Source organism: Urocampus carinirostris, chromosome 3 (genome assembly GCF_059441175.1).
Source record: "Urocampus carinirostris isolate Australia breed hairy pipefish chromosome 3, RoL_Ucar_1.0, whole genome shotgun sequence".
In the NCBI taxonomy this organism is placed as follows: Eukaryota; Metazoa; Chordata; class Actinopteri; order Syngnathiformes; family Syngnathidae; genus Urocampus; species Urocampus carinirostris.
In genome coordinates, this window is record NC_142351.1 from 48,689,803 (window position 1) to 48,717,411 (window position 27,609).

The window sequence follows — 27,609 nt, forward strand, 5'->3', positions numbered from 1 at the left end:
AGCATCCCTAAGCTGAGAACAATCGAAAATAACTGAGAAACAATCGAAAATAACACGGGAGCTGCTGGAGTGGCTGCCATTCGTGACGGCGCCGGAGAAACGATTCAATTTGAATCATGTACAAACAAACAATTGAATCATGTACAAGAAACGATTCAATCTGAATCATGTACAAACAAACAAACAATTGAATCATGTACAACAAACAAACAAAATATTTATGTTTCAATAAGTGGAGTGTTAATAAAATGGGGGGAAAATAATTTCTGATACTGATATAACCAGGTAAAACTAATTTTAAGTTACCTGTCCAAATGAATGTTGTGCCATCTCACCTTTCCCACTCTCTCTGCTCGCTCCTGAAACTTTATCAAATAGTCCAAAATTTTACCTCATCTTCTCCGCTCACCTCGTCGTCCTCTTCTCCTTCCACTTCGCACTACAGAGACTTTTTAGCTGAGCCGTCTCTTATGACACCATCCCCTGATCTAGACCAAACTAATGCAAGCAAAAATGCAATGGCAAAGCAAAGCCACTGAGGAGCTAAGCGATATACGTAGGGCGTACAACTTACATGTCTCCAAATCAAATATAGTGGCGATTTACTCAAGATCTAAAAATCTAAAAAGAGTAAATGTGACAAATGTATTTGTGGCTGTACAAAATACAAAAATTCCCACCGGATTTCTTATTTTAATGGCACGAATAAATTGGAAAATTGGCTTTACAAGTTCTTGAAAAGTCTTGAATTTGGCAATGAAAAAGGTGTGCAAAAACAAACGCAATCGCAGGCGGTGAAACAAATCCCTTCACTTTTAATTCCATATATGTTCACACATTTACAGTCACATCAAAATACAGTGATGCACCCAATTTACGAATTGAATTTGTTCTAGAACTGAGTTCAAAATTTAATTTACTCCAATGTCAAATCAAGGCAAAAACGCAGGATGCCAGAGTGGATGTTGTGTTTTCTGCAGCCATCAACTCATTCAATGCCAGACGTTTTCTTTGAAAAAGGAAGGTCCCGATGCCAGCCAATTTTGACTCATTTGTGAAGACCTACAGAAGATTTTGTTCTGCAGTTATATAGGCCCAGGGTATATCAATAAAGCCTGGACCCTTATCTTTCGTTAAATAAAAGTATGTTTCTAGCTTTTACCATTGTTTAGCAAACAACAGTTGAACATTGATAAGTTTATTGAAAACATTTGTTTCCAAGAAAATTTCTGGAAAAAAAAAAACGGCTTTTTGTGAAAGGATGCATTTCAAGCCAAACTTTCACTTCGGTGCTTATTTTTGTATTTGCAATATCTAAAGAATGCTTTCTATAAACACAAGGGCACTTTGCTTGCAAAATAACATTTTATCGCAAGAAAACTGAACCTATGCACGAACGATGCATGAACGTTTCCGATGACGTTATTACACAATTTCGTTCACCATGGCAATCGGGGACGTGCACGAAATGTCAGCCCTCTATGCTCCAACGACGACGGGTTTTCATCAACTTTTTTTAAAAGGTTAAAAAGCTTAGAAGCCTTAACCGTCTTTACTTGTATCTTCGCTTTTCTGCTTCACTACGCCTACTCGCCATCTGGGCCGCCTATCCACTCTTATTTGCTTAATACAAGAAGCAACAAAATGAAGTGGGGGCTTCCTCGACGTGAGGATAAAGATTAATCAAAGCCCCTCCTGCCATGAAATGGTGACTTTTCATACTGAAATAACTCCTAGAGGATCGATACTTACTGATGAGCTGCGCCAAAGACTTTATAATAGTATTTTTAAAAAAAAAAAAAAAAAAAAAAAACGTTTTTGATTTAACTTTTTGGCACTCAGGGAGATTGCTTCATATCTATACTTTATGGCACTGAATGACTTCATTAAACCTGGAGTCGACTCGTACCTCAAATTTGGGCTCGCTAAGAAAATAGTCTGGAAAAAAATGAGAAAACAGGACAGTGCACTCCAAAATGAAGATATAGTTGTAGTAACAATTGTCTTCATATGAGTGTACCAGTATATTGATAGTATATATATTTATAGCATTAAATTGCAAAATGAACAGTGCAATAGGCATATGCGTCGTCTTCAAAAACCATTACGTTACAACTGAATGAAAGAACATTTAGTGAACCCTGGCCACCCTGCCGCTGTTTAACCCCTCCCTTGCGTTGTATTTAAAACTTATCATGCTAATTTCAAAAAACAAACTTCATATAGAACAAAAACATAACACATAACACGATCACCACAAATGTAGCATGGCATTAGTTCTGAGAGGACTGTACAGAAGTGTTACCAGTCACAAAAGGCAAATATGCGCTGACTGATGAAGCCACTAAATACTTTTCTGTCGCGATACAAAATACAGACATTAAGCAGCAGAATTTTGGGAAAAGTCATAAACGGTACTTTTTACAAAGAAACGCATACGGGTTGGAAGCTCATTTCCACCGGGGGAGGCGTGTCTTGGGCAGACCCCCATCTAGGTTGTCCTGAGCAAGTTGCTGTAAACTGAAATTAAAATAAGAAGATAAGATGTTGTTAAATATCTTAGCCGGTTCAACATTGGGATTTATGAAACACTGACAATAATCTGAAGCACAGATATCAAAATATGGCATTTTTTTTAAAAGATTCACACGAACTAAATCCAGTTTATTGCCATGAAAATTAACCCCTCTGCATATTAACTACTGTGGTAACAAGGAGGGTTGGGAGGGTTACCTCAAAAATGTAACCCGATACAGTTACTAGTTACTAGGGCTGACACAACGAATCGACAAAATCGACTAAAAACTGATGATTAAAAGTGTTGGCAACTAATTAGATCATCGATTTGTTGCATCACGTGATTTATGAGCCAACAAGAATGTTAAATCAATGCGAATTAGAGTGCACACCATTTCATTGTGACGCTGGGAATTGTAGTACTGCTTTGGTCTGGCAGAGGGCGCTGAGACAGTTTTTTTTAATTAAAAAAAAGCTATATTACGTTTTTTTCTATGTACTACCTTTTGAACATCATTCACAAACAAAATTGACATGAAAGTTTTAACTTTGTAGTGTTTGACTGTTTCATCATGAAACAAGTTAACAATTTTCAGGGGAACAGACAAAAATGCAAAGAAAAACAATCAGAAAAGGAGTATGAAATAAATAAAGTAAAAAGAAAAATAATAATAATGACATGTTCAACTCTACCCAAGGGGCAAATTGGGCATATATCATTTTCATATGGGCAATGTTAATCATATTCCCAAATGTAACCCCCAAAAAACATATTAGTTGACACCATTTTGAAAAGTGGGTTTGTTTCCACTTTTTCCTTTGTGGATACAAAAAAATCGACACAAATTGAAATGTATTTCTTTTTCTTTTTTGTTTTGTATAAGTCCAAAATTAATATGAATCATAGATAAGCTGGTAGGAAAAGAGTTTATTACATATTTGCAAGTGTATCGCATACATTTCTATCCATTTTTAGGTAACTGACAAACACTTATAATTATTATTTTTTTATTGTTTTATATCATAGAATATTTTGTTTCCTGCACTATCGTCTATCTGTCCAAAACTTCAATATCTGAAGAAATAGAAGGGAAATTAGAAATCCGATTTATCGATTATTCAAAAAAACAATCGACCGATGCATTATGAAATTAATCGTTTGTTGCACCCCTACTAGTTACCTGTTGAAAACTTCAATCAGTAACGTATGAATAATACGATAATATTGCAGTCATGTACCTGTATTACTTTCAATTACTCCAAAACTAAATATCCTGATAAAATGAAAAATAAACACAATATTGATAAAAATTTTTACTTAAGATGAACGTACAATGTGACCCTGAAAAGAATTGGCGGAGACCCAGGTCATGTGGTTTATTTTAATTTTACGAAAAAGTGCTCAAATTTTAGCCAAATAGTATCGCTAATTAAGAAAAAAAACGTTCGCCTTTATATGGCAGGCAAGATATGCTCTCTTCTAGTTCCCATTAAGATCGCATTAATACAGTGATTGCATAGTGGATTTTGAACAACAACTAACAGCAAAATACAAAAAGAAGACAATGGCCTTTACTAAATGTCCCAGAGCGCATCGCTTCTGCACCAATACCCACACACATAAACTGCAGGCTCGCGCCAATTCAACTAAGGAGTGCTACGATGAAGAAGAAAAATTAAAAAGACAAAAAAACGCAGTGTGAAAAACATACAATCTGTGCTACGCATCGTGTTTAGGCTTCATTTTTCTCTGCTGTCAGTGATTTAATTTTGACAATCACGTTTTGTTCATCGGCGCGTTATGCATATGTAAATATTGTTTTAAATTAAATTGTAATCCCACAAAGTAATGCTTATGTGAACTAAATATACCTGTAATTTGATGATCGTATTTTCACGACCATAAAGCGCACATTAAAGTCTCCGATTTTCTTTAAGTTGCGTGGCGCGCCTTATCGTGCTTTCCGCCCTGCGTGTCATATAACGTGGCGGATGTGGCCGAGGACACCGCGAGGCTGCGGAGCTTAATGCTCAATTCCAATTTTTGGGTGAAATCCGATATTTTTGTCAGATCGTTCACATTTCCAACTAAATGCGACCTCTCTGCATCTCCTGTGTGAACGCCACAATGTCCCGCTTGCGCAGAAGAGGACACGTCACGTCACACGCTTTGCATTGCTTGCGAATGTACTCATGGATGCTAACGTCGTAGCATATCTAGCTATATAAATGCTATTGTGTTACTGGAGGCTGAACAGAGTTGAGCCCCAAATATTGATTAAATCCAAAAACCTCAAATTCCCTCCATTGAATGCTTTTCATGTTTTAGTGCGCCATAGTGTGTTGATTTGGAAACAGAGCAGCCGGGAGAGAACTGAAGATGAATGAATCGAAGATTCGCAAGTGGAGGAAGCTAAAAAATGGACTCCCGACAAGTTTTTATCTACCGTAAATTCCGGACTATAAGCCGCAACTTTTTTCCCAAACGTTCAACCCTGCGGCTTATTCAGTGATGCGGCCAATTTATGTAATTTTTCTAACAGCCGCCAGCGGCACTCGATTTCAAGGCACGTGACGCAGCTTATAAGCTAAACGCAATCGAGCAGTCCGTTAAAGAAGGAAACAGAGCTACTGCACGCACTTCCTTGCGAGCGTGTTGCTAGCGTATTTTGAATAAGGTAGCGTGGGGCGACGTCTATATGACAAAGTCTCTTTCCCATACTAGAGGAGGACAACTTTGATGGCGACAGTTATAGGGAGGAAGCTGAGGACGGTTTACCGGGGTTTCTACATGTACGGTATGTTTTTTTTAACAGACCCGTTAACTGTATTGCCAGCGTGTTGTTAGTAGCGTTTTGCTACCCTTCACAGGCACGGTTTGGGATGAAAGTTATAATATTATAATTAAAGCTTTGAAAACTCTCTCGGTGTACCGTCTTTCTTTGTAAATATGTGTAACCATGTAGAATATGTATTTGCACCTGTATATTTTTGTAATGTATTTATTTGTATTTATTTTGGACACTTATTCTGATAAGTCTTGCACTGATCAATTGAAACGAAGGGGCGTAACAGACGCGGGGGATGACGGGAAGTGGGGACCGGTAAAGGTGATTGTTTGTGGACACGGCAGACAAAAGTGGATATATATTTTTCCCACCCTTATCTTTGAAAATATACACTTTTTTTCCTTGGATTACTTTTAAAGGGACCTGGACTCTACAGGTCTGCATCATATGTTAACTACCGGTATCATTTTCCGTCCATTTTGCCGGCTGTGGTTGAGGAACTGAGTACTTTAGAGCTATGCCCTTGCACAATAGTATTGCCCTTTACACGTTGGTTAACTACTGTTAAAAGATAATAACTCTGAAATTGTTTAATTGATGTTGAAAATATCAGGAAAAAATGTTAAAACGTCATATTGTCAGATATAACAAAATTGTGAATATGCTTGATGGCTGTTGAGATTGTCGTGTTTGTTTTGCAGCTGTTGGTGTCGGTGGATTTGTTCAGACCAAAAACAATCGATTTTCGCCTGGACGGATCTATTGACACTAACAAAGATGTTATATAACGAAATTGTGAATATGCTTGATTGCTATTAAGATTTTCGAGAAGGGTTGTTCAAACCTCACATTGTGTTTGCTGTTAAACGTCATATTGGAATATAATATTGTGAATGTGTTTGATTGCTGTTGAGATTGTCAAGAGAGGTTGTTCAAACCTCACACTGTTTGTTTTCTGTTATTAGTGTCAATACATTTGTTCAAACCAAACCAAAAAAATGCGCAGGCCGTGGTTATTAAACTGTGCACTTTATAATTGGGAGATGGAATAAGAGCTTGCTCTGTCCATTCCACGCATCGGCCCGGTATTGCAGTACCTTCTGGAATGGTGCATTCGCACTGATCGCTGCTTGGCCCTGTGGCTAGGACCTTGACTCAGCCTCTTGGCTGGGAGCAAGTGTCTCGGCCTCTTGGCTTTGTAGTGTATTATGATTTGACCGAAAACGGACAATGGATAATTGATAAAGTATATAGAACAATAAACCTCTACAAATATGGTACGTTTTCTTTTTTCTATAACTCTAACAGAATACATGTGAATATATTTTTGTATCCTAATTATGTAACGCCGTTGCATGTATTCTGTTACTTCCCAACTCTGGTTACGGGACAGTTGAAATACGAGATGTCTTACAAAAATCTTTGCCAACATATGAGAGAAAATCCAAGTTATGAGATTTTCCAGAGGCTACCACTGGAGGGCCGAGTGCTTGAGACCACTCACTGCCAGCATCAGCATGTTTTCCCGCCATACAGACTAGGATTTATTGATCGTGTTCACACGCGCTCCCTTACTTCTCCACCCCTACACAAACACCTCTGTTGGCAACCACCAACTTCCTCACTGGTAGGTGCTCATAATAAACTTGCATTTTATTTTGTTAATATTATTATTATTATTATTAGATTTATGTTATTACTATATTTTTATGTTCACTCATTGTTTGAATGTGTTTAGTGATAAGAAATATGTGTTTTATAGCTATTGAGGGGTCAACCTGGATGATTTTAGGAGGCTGGGAACGGATTAATTGGTTTTCAGATATTTCTTATGGGGAACATTTGTTCAAGATACAAGGATTTCTCCATTTTAGAACAAATTAATCTCATATGTAGAGGGGCCACTATGTGTGAATCTGTCTCAGTAAAGACGTAGAACCAAATTCAGAGTGCTATAAGGAATGTGGTATTTTTGGGACCAAAAAAATGGGGAAGCCCACCTTGAGGATCCGACTGTGCAGGATGCCGGCTTTTGCCACTCTCTGGGTCAACACCTGTTCACAACACATAGCACTTAGGATTGCACGAAGTAACGCAATATAAACAGAGTATGTGAAAAGCAATTACCTCCTTGTATCTTGAAACACAGCTTTTTCTTCTGGTATGCAAAGTAACTGGATGCGGCTCCGAGAAGCGCTACTCCAATAGCGCTAACAATTCCAGCGATTGTTCCGGAACCCGCCTCTGTGAGACAAAAGGATATCATTTAAGCATTCATTTGAAACATTATCGGGTCTGATTTCAATACAGTCTTGAACCCAGATGTACCTTGCCGTAATTCATCATGAAATTTAGGGCAGAGTAAAGGTACAACCTTATACTGATTAAGAACATGCAGTTGTTTTCATGATTCCAAATTTGGGAGAACCTTATTGTCCCTAGGAGGCGATCAGTATAGCAGCTTGCAAAACATATACAAATATGACTAACCACAAAACAAAACCAATACAATTTGAAAAAAAATATAAACGTGAAACCAACACTAGGAAAAATAAGTTTGTTTCCCGCTTTTTCGATGTATTAGTAGCATGCACCAGTAGAGTAGTTTTTTGATCCAAAAAGTGAAGAAAACAAGTATTTGACACCTCAGGCTATAATAAAAGGAGCATTCGAGACTGATTGCGACACATGGTAAATTACCAAATAAAAAAATGTAATGACATACTTAAAAAAAAAATACATGTACATTAATAACCGAGATCAAAATAATCAAATTATTGCCCTCATTTTGGCGTTTAATTTAAAAATATTAAAAATACAAAATTTAAAACAAAGAAAAACACAGGAGAATCCTGCCATTTAAGTCTGGCTTCAGAATCATCAGTGATAATTTTATCATCTGGACATAAGACCTGTTTGCCTATAGTATTCCTGATTTTGAATAAATGAGCACCGGCATCGGCCACCTTTACAAGAACCAGATAGTATCGACACTAAGTAATTGTACTAGCCCACCAAAACTATAAAACATGCAATGTGACTTGAAATTGGGATTGGCAAGAAGTTATATTGTTTTGATGAATTCACCATTTAAAAAAATCAACAGTTCAGTAAATGACCTAAATCGGAAAATCAATGAAGGAATTCAAGAGTAGAATTTCAATCACGCAAAGCTGGTGCTGACCGTTTAAAGACTTTGCACATATGGAAGAATGCTTGATGCAATATGTATTTATGCATAAAAACTTTTTCCATGCAGGGCTTTTTGTAATTAAGCCGTTTGAAATCATGTTTGTTGGATGCATTGCTTTTTCATAATGATTTAAGAATGATTACCCAGAGTGACATAAAATAAAGATTAATTTTTGGGCATTCTGCTCAGCTTTAATGGATGGCTTTTCTATTTTGGGCACAGCACAAAACCAACATCAAAAGATTTTCACAAAAACAAAATAGTTGCACTCATTCCATCCATCCATTATCTGCAACGCTTATCCTCAGTAGGCTCGCGGGGGTGCTGGAGCCCATCCCAGCCATCTTCGGGCAGTAGGCAGGGGACACCTTGAACTGGTTGCCAGCCAGTCGCAGTGCACACAGAGACAGACAACTCACTCGATTATTCACACCTAGGGACAATTTGGAGCCACCAATTAACCCGACAGGCATGTTTTGGGGAATGTGGGAGGTAACCGGAGTGCCCAAAAGAAACCCACGCAAGCATGGGGAGAACATGCAAACTTCACACAGGAAGGTTCGATCTCATGACCTCTCAACTGTGTCGCAAACGTGCTAACCACTGTGCTGCCGTGCACTCAGCCGTACAAAAAAGCTAAACTTTAGTTTAGAATGAAACAACAATTTGTCTGATGATTGCAGCTCAGACCTTCTCCAACCCAGTACAACACATTGTTTGTGCTAGAGTTTCAACGATTAGTCGACGTTGTTGACAAAAATCGACAAATCCCCAACAGAGAGGGAGAGAGATCTCTACATAAATATAATTCCTGCTGAGAGTCACAAACGCGCAATAGCTTCTCTGTCAGGGGCTGTAACATAAACACAGAAATGGCAGCATAAAAGAAAATATGTGTACCAAAATTTCAAATGTTTGGGAGCATTTTAGCCAGAATATGACCAATTCAAAGACTAGTTTCAAAGTTTGCAAAGCAGACTTTGTGTATCATGGTGGTAAATCTGTGACGCACAAACATGTAAAGAGTACCTCAGACTTTCGAACAAAACGGAGATAGACTCCCCTTGGTCAAATTCAGCCAATAGGGTTTCGATGACACTTTATGCGAAGGCTATTTTGCTATATAAGGCCAGACTGTGCCTTACAAATGTGTTTGAAATTAAATGCATGCAATGCGCTAAAGATATGTTAGTTGTTAAAATGTGAAAACTACAAAATTTAGTTGTAAAAACGGTTTGATTTCAAACTATTGAGATTTTTTAACTACTTTTGTTCAACTTTGTGTTCTACCACTGAATGTACTTCACAAAACGGACATCATATTTGTTCTATTTACAGTACTGTTTTATCGCTGCTATATGCCTCTTCTTGTTTTAAGGGGATAAAAAAATGTTGACTTGATTTTAATGTAATATTTATTTGCCTGTGGACAGAGGTTTATTTATGTCTCTACTGACCGAGCACAGTGGCTAATTGGTTTTAGATATGGAATTTGTATTTAGTTTTTGTACCAATCCAGACTATGCTCGATGAAAGATGTATTTGTCGTTGTACCCAGTTTTCTCATGTTTAGTATCTATCATACGCCACGGAATTTTCTTAACTTCATGCTAAACTTGAAACCTGAATTTTCGACTAATCGGTCTTGATGGTCTGTGAGTAGTTAAAATGGTTTAGTTGCATTCCTAGTTTATGCCATAAAACACCATGTTCTAATACTTTTTTTTTACCACTCAAATGACAAATTTAAATTCTTAATATTTACCTACACAATATGCTCGATAATACGAACCAAGATAACTGGTTAATAAGTACAACTTGACAATCGAAGAACTGATTGTTGTTGTTGGCTAAGCTGAGAATGTACCGGGTGTGTCCTGCCGTGAGGCGGCGACAAAAAAAAGATAGAAAAAATATCGTTGACGTTTGGCACATATTTTATTCATTCCCACAGAACTTCTGGTTGCTTTGACTTTCTACAACCAGAAAATTACCACTTGTCAAACAGCCCTCTTAGTGTTTTACAGTATTTTTCATACCTTCATGTAACATAGCTGCATACAGCACACATGACTCATAGTACCTTGTAAACAGAACACCTGGTATTACAGCTTCGTATAGACACAACCACCAACAGCATACAACAATTCATGTATTTAGTTTTAAATCGTGAAAGGGGGAAAAAGGTGCAACAACAAATACACAAGACCCTCGTCATATCCGGAAAATAAATCCCTGTTTCGGTCTTAGTAGAGCCCGATGTCAGCCAATCTCCCATGGTAATCATTTCAAACCTATTTTCATTTTACTTATCAGATTCGAGTACCTTCGAGGGAGACAAAATAGTCAAACTGAAGGTAACGTACAGTCAGGGTATAGTCTGCAAGAGCTGCATGGCCTTTTCTAAGAGCGGTATTAAGATCTTTTTTAAATTAGACATCCACATAATGACTTCCTCAGGCATGTTAAAATTTAGCATCTTCAGGATTTGTCGCCACTGAAGGTCCGGATCTGCAACAACACAAAATTGCAGCATAGTTTTAGCCAGATAGACTAGTCTAAGAGCCTGTTTTATCAAGATTGCATAAGCCAAATTTGTGTCTTGAAATTGTATATACCACGCCTTAAATTGAGAAAGCCTTCTTCTAACGGGGTTTTAGTCACCAAGTCACAACATCACTGAAACTCACAAACTGATGTTTTTGTCCAACAACCTGATCCATAACTTGTGTATCAAATACCATTCATTTGTTCCGGTTCCCCTAATCCATTACAAACATCCTAAAAGCATTAAAGACTAAAGTAAGTAACACATAATCTGTCTGACTACCACGCATTGTAAACAATGTACATTGGCAATATAAGAGAATTCTTCTCTACTACTGACTGACCTTTTTAGCTAAAAGACACAAGGTACAAGTGCCACTTCAAAGATATTTCAAGCACACCAAAATCAGCCAATTGAGCAATTACATGTAGTTTTCATTAGGTGTGTCCTATCCGATTTTATCAAATCTCATCCATATGCACCAATATCTGCACGCATATACAGTAAAAGCAGTCCATTCTAAACACCGCTCTGCTTTTAACACAACAGCAGCTAGAACTCGGATGCTGGCCCGTGTGGTCAAAGCAACCATGTTTGTGAAGAGGTTAGCATAAAGGTTTTATGCATCAATCACACAAATTCAGGAGGAATGGGACAAAGATTCCACATCCATCCAGAATATCTTTAAAAAATCAGTAGTACATATTGATCAATTTTCCACACTAAGCGCCAACAGCTTTAACCCTCCTGTTGTTTTCAGGTCAAAATGACCCATCAATGTGTTGTTAAACCCCCGCCCAAAAAAAATCCCCAGAATTATATTTTACTCAACTTCAAATGTTATGAATTTTCCGATACTTCCCAATATATATTCCAAGTAAGCTGTATAAATAAAGTTCAAAGAGGGTCCTTAAAATGAGACTACCCAAAGTATAAGGGGAAAACACTACTAACAACAGCACTTCAAATTTGTATTTGATCAATATCTGTGTCAGTCTACTCTATTGATTGCTACATTAATTTTGTATCGAACGTAAAAATGCTGCGTTGGAACTAGTTTTACTACATATTACAGCTCGTATTGTTGAAGTTTAGTTTGGAAATATAAAAAAGTACATTATTTAAAACAAAGAACAACAAAAGAGAATACTCCCATTAAAGTCTGAATTCAGAATCATCTGTGATCATGTTATTATCTGGACATTAGACATGTTTGCTTCTAATTTAATTCATATTCACCCTCAGTCTTATCACGAGACAGTGTCTTTGAGAAATCTTTTGCAGTTCACATATTTAGAAAAGCACTGCATCCTAAGAAATGCAACAACCGGATTGCGGTAAACAGCAGTTTTTGTAACCTTGGCGGGCCATGATTGAGTCCAGACCCATTGTTTGGAAACATCTTTAAGCGGTGCAGCCTGCTGAGAGACATCTCTAAACACATTTGTTATATTGGGGATTTAAACCCAACTATCTTTTTTCTGTGGTTGTTCTTCTTAAGAAATAAGAGGTGATAAACACTTATTTATAGAGGGTTCTATCTTTTTACTTATTTTTTCCCACGCAGTGCTTGCCAAACCTTGTGCAATAATAAAACTGTTCATAAAACTCAAGACCTTCACAAAAAGGTACAAACTAGGTGCACAATGAGCAAAGGAGTATCAAAGAGCCCTGGTAAGTTCTAATGGCCAAAGTTTTGGACAGGAAACAGAAAATGTGATTCATGGGCTTGAAAATCGATAATATGATGCTAGTAGAAGTAACAAGGTGTCAAGACAAAAACAGGAAGTTCAAAAGGCAAAGACACATTTACCTTGAGGCTGATCAGCACCACCTGAAACAGTGACAAAATAGAATTATTCTACTGTTCACTAATATAAATCACAGTACACTGAATTGTTTTTTTAACAATGTGGGCTATTGTAAAAAGGTCGGCTATTATGCTGAGATGTACAGTTCTTTCCATAGATTCTCAATTGGATTGAGGTCTGGAGTTTGACTTGGCCATTCTAACACCTTGATATGTTTTTTGGTGAACCATTCCATTGTAGCTTTTGCTTTATTTTTTGGATCATTGACTTGTTGGAAGACAAATCTCCGTCCCAGTCTCAGGTCTTTAGGTCCTCCATCACGTTTTCTTCCAGAATGGTCCTGTATTTGGCTCCATCCATCTTCCCATCAATTTTAACCATCTTCCCTGCTCCTGCTGAAGAAAAGCAGGTCCAAACCATGATGCTGCCACCACCATGTTTGGGGATGGTGTGTTGAGGGTGATGAGCTGTGCTGCTTTTACGCCAAACATAACGTCGCATTATTGGTCTCATCTGACCAGAGCACCTTCTTCCACATGTTTGGTGTGTCTCCCAGGTGGCTTGTGGCAAGCTTTAAACGACACCTATGACGGATAGCTTTAAGAAATGGCTTTCTTCTTACCACTCTTCCATTAAGGCCAAATTTGTGCAGTATACGACTGATTGTTGTCCTATGGACAGATTCTCCCACCTCAGCTGCAGACCTCTGCAGTTCATCCAGAGTTATCATGGGGCTATTGGCTGCATCTCTGACCAGTTTTCTCCTTGTATGAGCTGAAAGTTTAGGGGGACGGCCCGATCTTGGTAGATTTGCAGTGCTCTGATACTCCTTCCATTTCAATATTATTGCTTGCACAGTGCTCCTTGGGATGTGTAAAGCTTGTGAAATCTTTTTGTATCCAAATCCAGCTTTAAACTTCTCCACAACAGTATCTTGGACCTGCCAGGTGTGTTGCTTGTTCTTCGTGATTCTCTCTGCGCTTTAAACAGACCTCTGAGACTATCACGGTGCAGGTGCATTTATACAGAGACTTGATTATACAGAGACTTGATTACACACAGGTGGATTCCATTTATCATTTAGAGATCTTCACTGAACTTCTGGACAGATTTTGCTGCTCTAAAAGTAAATTAGCTGAATAATTTAGCACACCCACTTTTACGTTTTTATTTGTTAAAAAATATCCAATAAATTGAGTTACACTTCATGATTGTGTCCCACTTATTGTTGATGTTTCACAAGAAATTACAGTTTTATATCTTTATGTTTGAAGTCTGAAATGTGGCAAAAGTTCAAAGGGGCCAATAGTTTTGCAGGCCACTGTATGTATTGTTATTTTGCATTATTTCATGTAATTGTACAAATTAAAATAACCACTATTCATGTAGTACCAACCACAAACATTCTGGGTAATACTACACACACAGCAGTTCATATAAACGTCCACCCTAAATATCAAATGGGAGCATTATTGTCTCTGATGATGAAGGGACAGTATGTATTAGTTGACTACGATATGTGTGGACGTACCGTGCAGGGTTCATACACCCTTTTCATGGTAAAATTCAAGCACTTTTTAAGGACTTTCTAAGTCAATTTTCCAATATCTCCAGTACCATTTTATGAAATCTGGAGTGAATCATGTATTTTGCAGATCCACAGATATGTCTGGGATTTGCAAATGCGATTTTTTTATTTAGCACGTGCAATTCTACAATATCTACATCACGTGTCTTAACAGTTGCCTAGTGCAAAAAAGTTTAAGGTACCTTTAACCCCTTATCCCCTCCCCCAAGATAGTTTTGTACTCATCTGCATGACAGCACTTCTTATACACCATGCCTCTCCCCCTGAACTACTACTTATTGAAAGAATAATGAATCTACTCGAAGGGTGTCAAAGTTAAAGGGGACAGATAAAAAAATCCAATGATCCAATGTCAACCTAAATGACTACAATGACAAATAGACTGATCACGAGTGTCATTGGGTCTCAGTATAAATGCAGCTGCTCTGTAATTGTCTCATAGGTCCGTGAAAGAAGAACAGGCTGCATTATGAAGACCAAAGAACGCACCAGGCAAGTCCAGGTTGCCGTCTTCATAACGCTGCATGTTTTTCGGTGTCTCCTTTCGCAGACCTCTGAGCCCTGAGTTGCATTCAAACTGAGGCTCAAAGACACAGTTGCACTCCGTTTTTCATTGTTAGTCATTTAGGTCGATATTGGATCATTCAGAAGTCATCAATAAACTTCTGGAGTCAGTTGGCTGAGCTGAGAGACAGGATGGAAATATTTTTGCAACTCTTACTATTCCGTTTTTTCGTTGTAAAAATAATATAAAATGATGAAATAATTTGGTTTTGTAAACCATTGTGTCTCACATGTTGCTTTAAGTTTGAAGCCTGAAATGTAGAAATGTGACATAGAGTTCTTAGTATGATAATTATTTGGCTCGTCACTTTAACACCAGTCTATGACTATTATTTTAAACGTACATTTTCAGGAAAACGTTCTTGAGGACAGGATTTTGCCCGTTGCTCGTGACTTTTGACCTAATTTCTGTGACTACGAACAAACAATGAAAAACTGCGAAATTAGCCTCTGACATTCAGCGAAACGGACTGATCATATGACCAAAAATCCCTGTGTGGTGTTCGAGTGCTTGTAGGAGCATGCTGTGCATGCATGCAGTGCTTGATGGAAGCACAACATACCATCAGAGTAGCCAGAATCTCCAGAGCGACCTATACCACAACAAATGCATTTGTTAGACATTCAATTCAGTGTGATAAAAAAAGGAATACAAAAAATTTAAAAGATGCCTTACCTCCGTCAGGCTTGTAGTTTCCACCATCACTTACATCAAATAAGTCATTGTCATCAAAACTACCGCCCCCTGTGTGGGATTATACATTTCTTCAAGACAAAATACTTTACTGTTGGTTTGCAAAAAGAATATATTGGTTGACCAAGATGCAAATTGTGACTGGTGAAATAAATAAGTTTCCACACTCACCTCCACCATGCCTCGGTGGATTGACAGGTTTGTCAGGTTTCTCGTTCGGGTCTTGAAGAAAAAAAAGAAGTGGGATTAATTTAGGGAGAAAAACAGCCATCATTTACTACCTGAATAAGAGTAGACAAAAAAGTATATTAACAATGGAGTAATCCTTTGTTTTGTTTTTTGCAAGGGTTGCGTTCTAAAAAGGTAACGCGATAGTCAAAACCAGCCAAGTAGAAACCTTTATTATAACAAAAGGAAAAAAGATAAAAGAAGAAAAAAAAAGTAAACTTTACATTTTTATACAAACACATTAACAGCGGAAAAGACAGGAAATGTAACATATTTATGAATTGGCAAGAAAAGATAAAATACAAAACAATTTGAACCATTTTTATGCTCAACAAATATGCTCAACGAGAATTTCCAGATGCTACCATTAGAGGTCGCTTTACTTCCACAGCCTCTCACATTTAGTGACCCAATAAGTAGGGTTTACGACCACTAGAGGATAACACAGAATCCCCCCCTAAAATGCATATTTAGCAATGACAAGAGAAAAAAGATGTCTCGAAGGAAACCGGCTGTTGATTGGTGGGGAGCCGGCTCCCTTATTTCACTTCCAAGAGCTGGCTCATAGATGAGTTTCATTCGTGAACGACACAAGTCGGGTGCTGTCAAATATAGGGCTTACATTTTTTGCGACTCAACCCTCATTCGCCTGTTATTTTGGCGCATTAGTAAATCCTATAGTCATAATCCCTATCTAACTATATGGTAGTCGCTTTTTTGAATGTTGTCATGATCCGAAAAGACGTGACATAAACAACTCTGAGGAGAGCCGAAAACCGCACCGCTGAAAACAGTGTCAAGTGGGTGGGGCATTCTGCAGCCAAAGTAATGCACCCTTTTGGACCATTAGAAATGGTAACGGGCAAAAAAATAATTAGATTACCCAGTTAGTGAAAAAAAAAACTCATTATTTAACTACATTATTTATAACGGAGTTATTCTCAACACTGTTAATGACGCAGACTATTTTCTCTCTCGGAACAATGAACACTGAAGCTTTAAAGAACAACAACAAGCTTCACCTGGTTTGAGAGCATCCTCTAGGTCAAATCCAAACCCATCTGCAAAAATTAACACACACTTACTCTAGCAGATTAAATAAAAAGCAGATTACAGTGGCCCCTGTAAATACAAGCTACTCCATTCATGAGTAATTTAAGATATGAGATGTCTTACCTCAAAAATCTTGCCCAACTTGCGAGAGAAAATCCTAGTTACGAGAGTTTCCAGATGCTACCACTAGAGGACCACTCACCACCAACATTGGCTCGTTTCTGCAATGAGCGTTTGCCGCCATACAGACCTGATCGCGTGCACTTGTGTTGTTTTTCTTTTAAATTCCCTCACTCCTCCCCCAGCACAAACACACCTCTGTTAGTAAAAGCTGGCTTCCTCCATAGTAAGTGCTTATAATCAACTCAAATTTTATTTTGTTAAGGCAATTCCTATTATTTCCTATTACCGTATTTTCCGCACTATTAGGCGCACCGGGTTATAGGGCGCACCCCGAAAAAATAGTTTTTGGTCCTATTTTTGACATACATAAGACGCACCGGATTATAAGGCGCTATAATGGGAACGTGGACAAAACAGTCAGATAGTTCAGTCCAACTTATTACCCCCTTATTATTCCCAAAGCTTGCAAAGACGCAAATACGTGTCGAGAACACGTGCGGTCTTGGGATTCAAGAAATGCCAACCTTTCCTTAGTTTCTATTTTCTTTTACGCTCGCAACTTTACTGTGCATATGACAATTAACACTTGGAATTGAGTTTAATTTGAAAATAGACACTCCATTCCATCCATTATCTGCACAGAAACATCGAGTTCAGTCTGAAACAAGATATATAGCCGGAGTAGCTCACCGAAGTCGTTGTGTTCATAATAATGTGCAGCCGTGGTCCTCTTATATCCGTGAGTGTAGTAAATCCAGGAGAATAAAAATACAAATACAGTATAGTAAAAAATGCTTTCTGTATGCCGTCAAACCACGTGCTATACACATTTATCTTTTTCGGCCAATTGCAGGCTTTGTTTTGCCGTTTAAGCCAATGCCAGCCTGCAAATGATAAAAAGGATCCGCCTCTTGACCTCCGAATAACTTTAGCCAATAGTGATCGATTCAACTGATGATTGACACATCTTTTTTGGCCAATTGCAGGCTTTGCTTTGCCGTTCAAGCCAATGCCAGACTGTAAATGATAAGGATCCGCCCCTTGACCTCCGAATAACTTTAGCCAATAGTGATCGATTCAACTGATGATTGACAAATCTTTTTTGGCCAATGCAGGCTTTGTTTTGCCGTTTAAGCCAATGCCAGCCTGTAAATGATAAAAAGGATCCGCCCCTTGACCTCCGAATAACTTTAGCCAATAGTGATCAATTCAAATGATGATTGACACATTGGTTAGCCAATGAAACGCCAGTAAATAAATCCCAGCATACACCGCGGACTACTTGGCGTTCGGGGGAAAATCTAGTTGGCGGCTGCAAGTTTGTTGCAAGACTTTGCGAATTAATATTGATCCATAAATAAGGCGCACTGTATTATAAGGCGCATGGTCAGCTTTTGAAAAAAATAAAGGCTTTTAGGTGCGCCTTATAGTGCGGAAAATACGGTACTCTTTTTAATGATCAATCATTATTCGAATGTTTTAGTAATTAGGAAAATTTTTAGGGCTAACGCGGATGCTTTATTCCACTGTTTCTCAATTGGTGGGTCGGGACCCAAGAGTGGGTTGCGGGCATTTGCCTAGGCAAAATAATGGTAAGTAGAAGAAAAAACAAAGGTCAATTAAGTCAAGTCAATTACACTTCTTAAAAGTACATGGTGATAATGCCCTGCTCCATCTCTTCTACCTAGTAGGTCAATCCGATTTGACAGGGACCACATCTCATTTTATTGTGATTTTGTTTGTGTTATTTCTTTTTCTCAGCTCATGAGTTCCAAGAAAGTTGGTGATAATGGGAAGGAAAAGTGAAAAACAGTGACATCGATCGAGCCACAGAAGTAACCAATCGCAAAATACGAAAAAGATGTACGAGTGTCGAGCGCTGATGGAATGTAGAGCAAATGGTTTAATTTTTTTTAAATATTTTTGCTTTTTACCAGGTCAATAATCTTTATTAAATACATAATTAAATCATTATAAATGTGTAGGTTCATGCTTTATTAATATTTTGAATTCCTTTGAGTATGTGGCTATTCTAAAGCCGTTTAAGGGGGTAACTTGTATGCGATGTAGGCACAATGATGAGTATATTTGCTGGTTCTGCTAGCCATTTGGGTTTTTTTTTCCTTGCAAAAAGGTGAATATATTATACTGTACTATATTTGCTTTAAACTGCACAAGCCTTTAATTGGATGAAGTGGAAATTTTGTCTTGATTTAGGTCACAGCTTGTCATGAGGGTGGACTGGTGAGTCCTTAAGTCAGACTAGTTGAGAACCAGTACTTTATTGTAAAAATTGTTGAGAAGTTGTAGATACAAGCTTGATCCAGGAGCAAATTAATCTCATATGTAAAGGGGCCACTGTTCAGTATGTTATGACTGCAAACGTGCTTTAAAGACAAAAGCTGTACATATCCACCTGAACCTCCTGGGTTGCTTGGTTTAGTCTTCTTGGGATTCTCTGGTTCTGGGTCATCTTTAAGAGAAAAACAAAAAGCGAATAAGCAACCGTAAACCATTAAATACTGTGCATCAAGTAACTTTTTTGCCATTTTAAATCAAGCAATAATATTTTCTATGCGCCCCAAGTATTGAACACGGTTCTATGATTAATAATTGGTATGCGCAATCAATTCGCATAAAACCAAGACACAAAGGAACCAATAAAAACCAACACAATACTAAGTATATCCATCCATCCATTATCTGCACCGCTTATCTTCAGTAGGGTCGCGGGGGTGCTGGAGCCCATCCCAGCTATCTTCGGGCAGTGGGCAGGGGACACCCTGAACTGGTTGCCAGCCAGTCGCGGGGCAAACAGGGACAGACAATTCGCTCTCTCATTCACACCGAGGGACAATTTGGACCGGCCAATCCACCAGAAATGCATGTCTTTGGAATGTGTGGAGGAAACTGGAGTGCCCGGAGGAAACGCACGCAAGCACGGGGAGAACATGCAAACTCCACACAGGAGGTTTGTTCTCACGACCTCAGAACTGTGCCGCACACCCGCTAACCACTTTTTAGGTTTAGTATGCACCTGATGCAACCATAGCAGTGTTCATTTAACCTCTGAAAAGTGATGGGTCACGGGGACTCGCATGCTCAAAAATCTATGGGTCCCAACAGAGATCCATGGGTCCCCAAAATTTAGTGTTATCGAGGTTGAAATTGTAAATTGGCGACAAATATATCATAAACATCTATATATTCATTCAGTTTTAATCATCACAGTTTATTGGTAATACAAATAGGTTATCACTTCAAGATGTTTCACTTCACACCAATATTGACATTATACAAAATAATATTGCTGAAATAATTATATTAATCTATATTTTCATTCAGTTTTAATCATCACAGTTAATTGGTAATACAAAGCAGTTATCACTTCATATTTTTCAGTTCACAATATTTTACATTATACAAAATAAATTTACCGAAATATTAATCAATATTTGCATTTAGTTTAAATAATCACAGTTAATTGGTAATACAAAGCAGTTATCCCTTCAGATTTTTCAGTTCATATATTCTTTGTGGTTTGCTGTCCCGCCACAGTTGTAAGGCCTTCTCAAGGTCCAATCCATTATCATCCTCCTCATAGCGTCACCAGGAATATAATTTAGTCAATTTTGGCAGAAAAGTCCTTTTCTTGCTAGGAGTATTCTTGTTTATTTTCTTTCGTCACACGTATTTTGCTAGCCTCCACGATCTTCCGAAGACTTTTTCCGCCGTTTTTTCGTGCCGGAATTATTGCCGTTGTTATCACTTTCTGCATTATGTCTCGACTTATTACTGACACAGAAGAAATAACTAATTTTGCGTTGATTTTCAACTAATACTGTTTTTTCTGAGGCATACTTCTCTTTCACTCGACAACCACCAAAAAAATGACGTCATCTCGAAGCAACGAGATCTCGTTTGCCGAGATCGGCGTGCTGACGAAAACTCGAACTGCGAGACCAAAACAACAATGGCGGATCTGCCTGACGAAAAGTTTGAAGTGCTGTAAATCTTTGTTAAAAAAAAGTAATCCGGTAATAATGACAATTTTGTGTCAAAAAAGTTGCGTCCCGGGGACGCACGTTGATTTGAGACTCTGCGTCCCCAGCAAAAATGATGCGTCTAGGACGCAGGGACGCGGGCAAAAGAGAACACTGCCATAGGGGTCCAGTACAAACTAGTGCCGGTTGCGGCTATCACGGGGGAAAAAATTTAATTGGAAAATCAATCTCGGCAACAAATTTTAAGCAGACTTGTAGTGAATCATGGCAACGATTTCAAGCATTTACAAGAACCTTACCCAAAATTCAAGCATTAGTCAATCCCAGAAATCATAGCATTAAAAGTCAAACATTTTTAAGGAATTTTAAGCACCAATACAAACTCTAGAGCAGGAGGCGGGAACCTATGGCTCGCGAGCCATATATGGCTCTTTCTATGAGTACCTGTGGCTCAGAGACAAATTTGATTGCATGCAAATTTTCTCCATCTCGTCCAAAACGTAAGCTACTAATCCTGTTCAGATACACGCAAAGCCAAACCAAAGCTAATAATAGAGCAGTACTTCGCAGAATATATAGGGCACGTTTTTCACTACAATTTACAGTCAAGGTGTCACAAAAAAAAAAAAAAAAAAACTCGTTCTGGCTGTACAACGCTAAAGAATCCGTTATATAAAACCTCACTATATTATCTGTCTTCAGTGTTCAGATACCTTATGATGAATCCACAGAACAAACTGTAAATACGCCAAAACACCGGAAGAGAACTTAAAGTTTTTTGATTGGGCGAGTGGGAGGGATGGGTGGAGCTATGCAAAAAGTGCAAGCACTCCCTCCCATCTCTCGCCCTACGCCGTCTGCGCTATAGATAAGCACATCAGGCTCCCTGTCTGCAGAATGTTGTGACGTTTTTACAAAATAACTGCTTACATCTGGTTTTGAAACCAATATGTATGAAAAAGAGGGTCAAAATGAGTTTAACCGATCTTGAGTAATTGCAAGAAAGAGACAAATTTAAGTGGTATGTTTGTTGATTTTGGGACACGGGCTCTGGCATTATTCTCTTTTCATAATTTTGATCAAATCATCAAAAATACGTGTGCTGAAGACTAAGCTTTTGTCTGGGGCGCGGGTTTAGCAATTTAGTAAATTTGTCTCATAATATATGGTGTGGCTCTTTCCCAAAATAAAATTGATATATTTTGCTTTTATGGCTCTTTGAGTCAAAAAGGTTCCCGACCCCTGCCCTAGACCTTATATATTTATTTATTTAACGCTCCTTGGCAAAAAACAAACAAATATTGGAACGGATGTGATAACAGCATATAATGAACTATATATTTTACCTGGCCCAAAAGCATCTGAGAGGTCCAGACCACCTTGCAGAGATAAGAACAAAATATTTTAGAAGTTAGTTGGCATATAGTAAACAATCAACAAAAACAAAAATGTTGGCCTTCGGTCAGTTAGACACCATTCCGCATGCCACAGTCCAGATTGGTCTAAACCATTACAGAGTAGCAAGGTCCCTGTTGGGATTCAAACCGTTAATCTCTGGCTCACCACTTAACCACCATACTGGCACAAAATCATATAGTATGTGTATAAGAAAGAAGAAGAAGCTACACTGAACTTTTATTATTTACAATACAGTGCTGTGAAAAAGTATATGCCCCCTTCCTGATTTCTGTACTTTTTGCATATTTATCACTCACAAAGGTATCACATCATCAAACCAATTTTAACAGCACACAGAGACAACCCGAGGAAATACAGACCTTGAACAGGCAGTTCATGCTAGAAAACCCTTCAATATGCCAGATTTGAAATCATTTTGCAAAGAAGAAGGGGTCAAAACGCCTCCACGGTGTTGTGAAAGACTCACTACCAACTATTGTAATAAACGTTTGATTTCTTTTATGGCTGCCAAAAGTTACCCAACTCGCTAGTAGGTTCAGGGGGAAATTACTTTGCCATAAAAGGTCATGTAGGTTTTAATTTTATTTTTCCTTGTGCCTTAATAAATGACGTCAACATTTCAAAACTGTATTTTGTATTTCCTTGGGTTGTCTCTGAAACCTTTGTGAGTGAAAAATATGCAAAAAAAAAACACTGAATTCAGGAAGAAGGCAAATACATTTTCACGGCACTGAAGGAATACTTAAAAAGCTGGAATTGTTGCTGTGGTGATACTGTGTTTTAAATCCTTCTCTCTTGCTTTCAGGAACACAAGCTGCTCCTTACATTCTTAGACACTGAGACAAACATAACATTTGACGATACGTCCCCCTTTACCAAACCCTCATAAGAATCAATCTTGTGAATTTCAAATAGAGAGCCATACAAACCATCAAAATTTGGGTTGTTGGGTACTCTTGGTTTCTCAGGTTTTGGTGGTGTTGGTTCTATAAAGACAGAAACAAAAAGTGTCTGAGATGCTAATGTAGCTATCAATCACTGCAGACACATACCAGTACTTGCAATGTGAAGTAACGATTTTTTACATGAATTGGTAAAGCATTGTCCATGAACATTTGGAGGCATACTCAATACCAAAAATACATTTAATTTATACACACACCCAGAAATAAAGTATTATTTAATTCAGGCAAATAGTCAGCCCAACACAAAATCATCAGGGATACTCACCTACGTCATCGAGAGCATCAAACAGGTCAAATCCTGGACGACAGAGACAATTTTTTTTAGGTCAAAGCATGTTTTGTATTCTTGTCGTATACATTTTGTCGGTTTGCATGTACACAGTTCCGAAACGAGAAAATACCGTTTTGTCAAAATACAAAGATATAGCTTGCTACAATTGTTTTCACTTGTTGACAGAATAAGGGTGACTATAAAGTTTAAAATCCCAAATCCCCCAAAAAGTCAAACGTGGCACCAAAGTATGGCTGTAGTTGCAATAAAAGTTTTTGAAGTTTCACATTTTGTTATTTGCTCTCTTTTCTAAAGCGCAAAGCTGCCAAATATTGAAAATCGTATTTTAGAATGGATCAAGAACTTTCAGACACCGCCCGCCCCCCCCTTAAGCATTTAAGAGCAGCCATTTTGGGAAGAAAGTAGCTTAGACAATTTCATGACTCAAAAATGCAAACAATAAAATAACGATTAGAAATAACTTTATTGTACAAATTTTAAAAATGTGATATGAATGTAACTGTTCAGTAACAACTTATTCTGTAAAAATCAACGTTTTCAATACTAACAGAACATTGATTTTGTTTTGTTTTTTAAAGTTTTTATAGAAAACACATATTTAGTAATTTCCTATTAACTGGCGTAGTAAACTATGGAAGATTCTTAGTATTGGGTAGCTCCGGATGCGTGTCTTCTTACATCGGATGGAATGTGAAAATCTCTTTGAATTATCCTGTTCATTGTGAATTTAGTTCTTGTTACTGAGAAATAATATTCTGCAAGATATGTGACATAATGAGGTCATTGTGTGGGACTCTTTTTTTTGGTTAGTGGACTGTTTGGACATGATTTTTTTAAACAATAACACCATTGATATAATCTAATTTAAAAATTAAATTTGAATAATGTATCAATTTTTAGAGTATACCCGAGACGACATCGGCTGAGTTAGTCATCGAGTCAGCCGACACCCTCCTCTAGATGCCAGCTAATCAAGGGATACACATAAACAGGCAAACATAAAAATCGTTCTTAAATTCAGATCAAATGTTTTTGATCAACCGAACATGCCATTTAGTTTTTTTTTTTTTTTTGCACAGAAGGCAAACCCCCAAAATGTGTAATCCCTCCAGGAAATCCTGAGCTGAGATTGAAGCCTGGTGCCTCTTGACAATGAGTCATCTGCTCTACTGACCACAACTACTTCCGTCAATACAGTACATGAACATTTTTTACTATGCGTTCCTTTTTCTATATCTTGATACATTCATTCAAGAAGACAGAATTGGGCAGAGAAGTTCCAATGTGAGAAACAGAAGTTAGGAGTCTTTAAAAGGAAGACCTTTTGTGTGTCTTGTTTGAACTCTGCTCACAGAAATGTATTTGGGTATTTAATGATGCACTGTGCTTTGCTCTGTATTTTACAACTGTATTATGCAGTGCCATAATGAACAAGTTTTTTAGTTGAGTGATCAATGCACATAAGGTCAGAAAACGATATAGATCTTCAACTTAACTTAACTACCTGTGTGAAAATATTAAAAACAACCAGCAAAAACCAAACAAGTTGACCATGGGCATGTTTAAAAATGTCCCCAGTGCTGAGACATTGTCATTTTTAGGGAATGTTGCAAAAATTATAACTGAAAATTGACAGAAAGATATGGTTTAGATCGATTGAGTTGTTGATTCATTTTTTACATGTCAGTACATATTAGCCGATGCCACATCTCTGAAAGGCGGCATGACGCTTTACACGAAAAAAAAACAAACAGCAACCAGATGATGAAGGCGCTGTATCTGAATCAGATCAAGAAGCTTTTCTGACGACACTGGTGATTTATAGATCCATGAACATGAACAAATTGCTACAGTGTAATTTTGAAGGCGTGCTTGGAACTGTTAGCCCTTGACATAATTATTATCTGCGTATCAAAGCAGCAACGTTTAGCTTCAGTGACCACTTATATCCATGGAATCTAAAATTTGAATGAATTTAGTGAAACTAATACGATAATCGTGAACTTTGCTTACTTCAGTGGCGTAATGTTTAGAAAACCCCGTCAAGAGTTAATATTTTATGGACTGTAGTACACTGTTTGTTTCCATTACATTAGTTCCAGCAACGGAAGCAAAAACATGGCGCACTTGATAAATAGTTTATGAAGTATTACTCCAACACGAAACACGATTTTATGTTTGAGCTTAAACATGCAACAGGTTTCTTCATGATTGGGTCTGAGCCAGATGAAAAAACGAGGTCGATTTGCTGGGAGAAATCCCTTAGCGATTGCAATAACTGGAAAACGTCGCAAAAGGCAAAATGTGTTGTCTCTTTTGTACAGCTTTCAGAAAAGCATTGAATGCGATTATGCTAAATGGGGGGAAAAAAGGAGAGAAACTTGCCGTCCTGCGCCAATGCCCCTGTCGCCAAGAGAAAGATCACGGGTAGCACACAAAACTTCATGTTGACCAAAATGAATTTTATCTCCCAAGTTTTGAGGTCTCCGGGAAAAAGAAGAAAAAAGTGAGAGGGAAAATGAGGTATGCGGTTCCTGGCCGTTCCTATGTGCGTGTTTAGCTCGAGGATATTTCGGGGACGAGCGCAGAGAGAAGGCGACACCACTGCTCGCCGGGATCCAGTTACAAAAACTCTCATGAGTCAACTTGGGACGAGACCAACTGGGTGTGGCAGGGCGTTCCTACAAAAAACAACACGTTCGCTTTGAGTGACTCATAGATAAAATTGTGTTTTGGGCGATACTATTGTTTTTTTTTCAAGAAAGGATTTGAGAAAGTGTCTATACAGACCGATGGTTATGTGTGAAAACATACAAATTGGGCAGTTCCAATGTTGAGTGTCAGATCTAACGTTAACCTCTACTTCTATCTAGTGGTTGTAAAGGATAATTACACCATACATTCATTCATGTATATTTTTTTTTAATACAGTACAGCAGATGTGTCTAAAAGTTGGCCCAGGGGCCATGTACGTCCCGAACAATGTTCCCTCTAATTTTCCACGGGTCTGAGCGTTCACAAAAAGTCGGTGAGCAACGCTTGAAACAACAGTGAGCAACCATAATCCCAAGTGTGGAAAGATAAGTAATTATCAAACATGTCCAAAACTTGATATCAAGTTACATTTTGCTGAGTTTCCGGCAATGCAAAATTATTTTTCTCTTTTGAATGAATTGACTCATGTACTATTGCAAAGGTTGTACGGCCGACAAACGTTGTTTGTTCTTCAATTCTTTCACAAGATATCCCTTTCTTTTTATTTCCTTATATTTTGTCGCATAATCTTAACATTTTTGGGGGCTTATTTATTCGGTTGTAAGATACAGAACTGTACTTAATCACAATTTTTAGTGGAAGTTCAATGTTGGCAACAAGATTCATTTGATATAATTGGAAATGATTTGAATGCAACAAAAACGTTTTCTTCTTTTTTTCGTGTTTTTTTTAAGTTCCTATGAAAAAAATCTCGTCATGTATATTTTTTTCCGAGCTGTTACTTTTCTCTTTTTGTTCTCTGTTGACTTTTTTCCTACATTTCTTTCTTTTCCCTTTTCTGGCTTTTTTCTAAATGTTTCCTTCTTTTTTCTCTTCCTTTTGTTTCAATCAAGTCAAACGAGTTCGCCGCGGTAGCCTCTATCTCGGTATCGTTTTGTTTTCGTTGCAAACGAAGCGACGGTTTGATGTAGTGAAAGGAAGTCCGTCTCTTATCAGAGAATCGGCTTTTTTGGCTCAACTCGTTAAAGAGAGCTCACTTGATTTGATGCATTATATTACGAATTATTATGTTGTATGAAGAAGTTAAGAAAAAAAGGAAGTATAAA

The 27,609-nt window shown here is 37.8% G+C and overlaps 1 protein-coding gene across 2 annotated transcripts; it reads right to left on the reverse strand.

The window, feature by feature from the left end:
* Nucleotides 1-790: 790 nt before the first annotated feature.
* Nucleotides 791-26,440, reverse strand: cd99 (CD99 molecule). Of its 2 annotated transcripts, XM_088332169.1 has the most exons (13): nucleotides 26,174-26,439; nucleotides 23,762-23,794; nucleotides 23,461-23,517; nucleotides 22,459-22,491; nucleotides 19,525-19,581; nucleotides 16,955-16,993; nucleotides 15,876-15,926; nucleotides 15,687-15,755; nucleotides 15,574-15,603; nucleotides 12,861-12,881; nucleotides 7,434-7,550; nucleotides 7,307-7,360; nucleotides 791-2,520 (listed from the first exon to the last, which is right to left on the reverse strand). In XM_088332169.1, the coding sequence occupies exons 1-13, from the start codon at nucleotides 26,424-26,426 to the stop codon at nucleotides 2,492-2,494; spliced, it is 843 nt and encodes a 280-aa protein (XP_088188295.1). In that variant the 5' UTR covers nucleotides 26,427-26,439; the 3' UTR covers nucleotides 791-2,491. The 2 variants fall into 2 exon arrangements, with proteins under 2 accessions (XP_088188295.1, XP_088188296.1); XM_088332170.1 differs by lacking the exons at nucleotides 791-2,520; nucleotides 7,307-7,360; nucleotides 7,434-7,550 and adding an exon at nucleotides 10,414-11,010 and having other exon boundaries at nucleotides 26,174-26,440.
* Nucleotides 26,441-27,609: the final 1,169 nt, after the last annotated feature.

Excerpts from the sequence above, each read along its gene's own strand:
- cd99 (XM_088332169.1), bottom strand. The coding sequence starts at position 26,426 with ATGAGAGTTTTTGTAACTGGATCCCGGCGAGCAGTGGTGTCGCCTTCT. Across the intron at positions 22,492-23,460 it reads CAACAACCCAAATTTTGATG|GTGGTCTGGACCTCTCAGAT; the intron begins GTTTGTATGGCT and ends TATCTCTGCAAG. Across the intron at positions 15,927-16,954 it reads AGAGGATGCTCTCAAACCAG|ACCCGAACGAGAAACCTGAC; the intron begins GTGAAGCTTGTT and ends TTTTTCTTCAAG.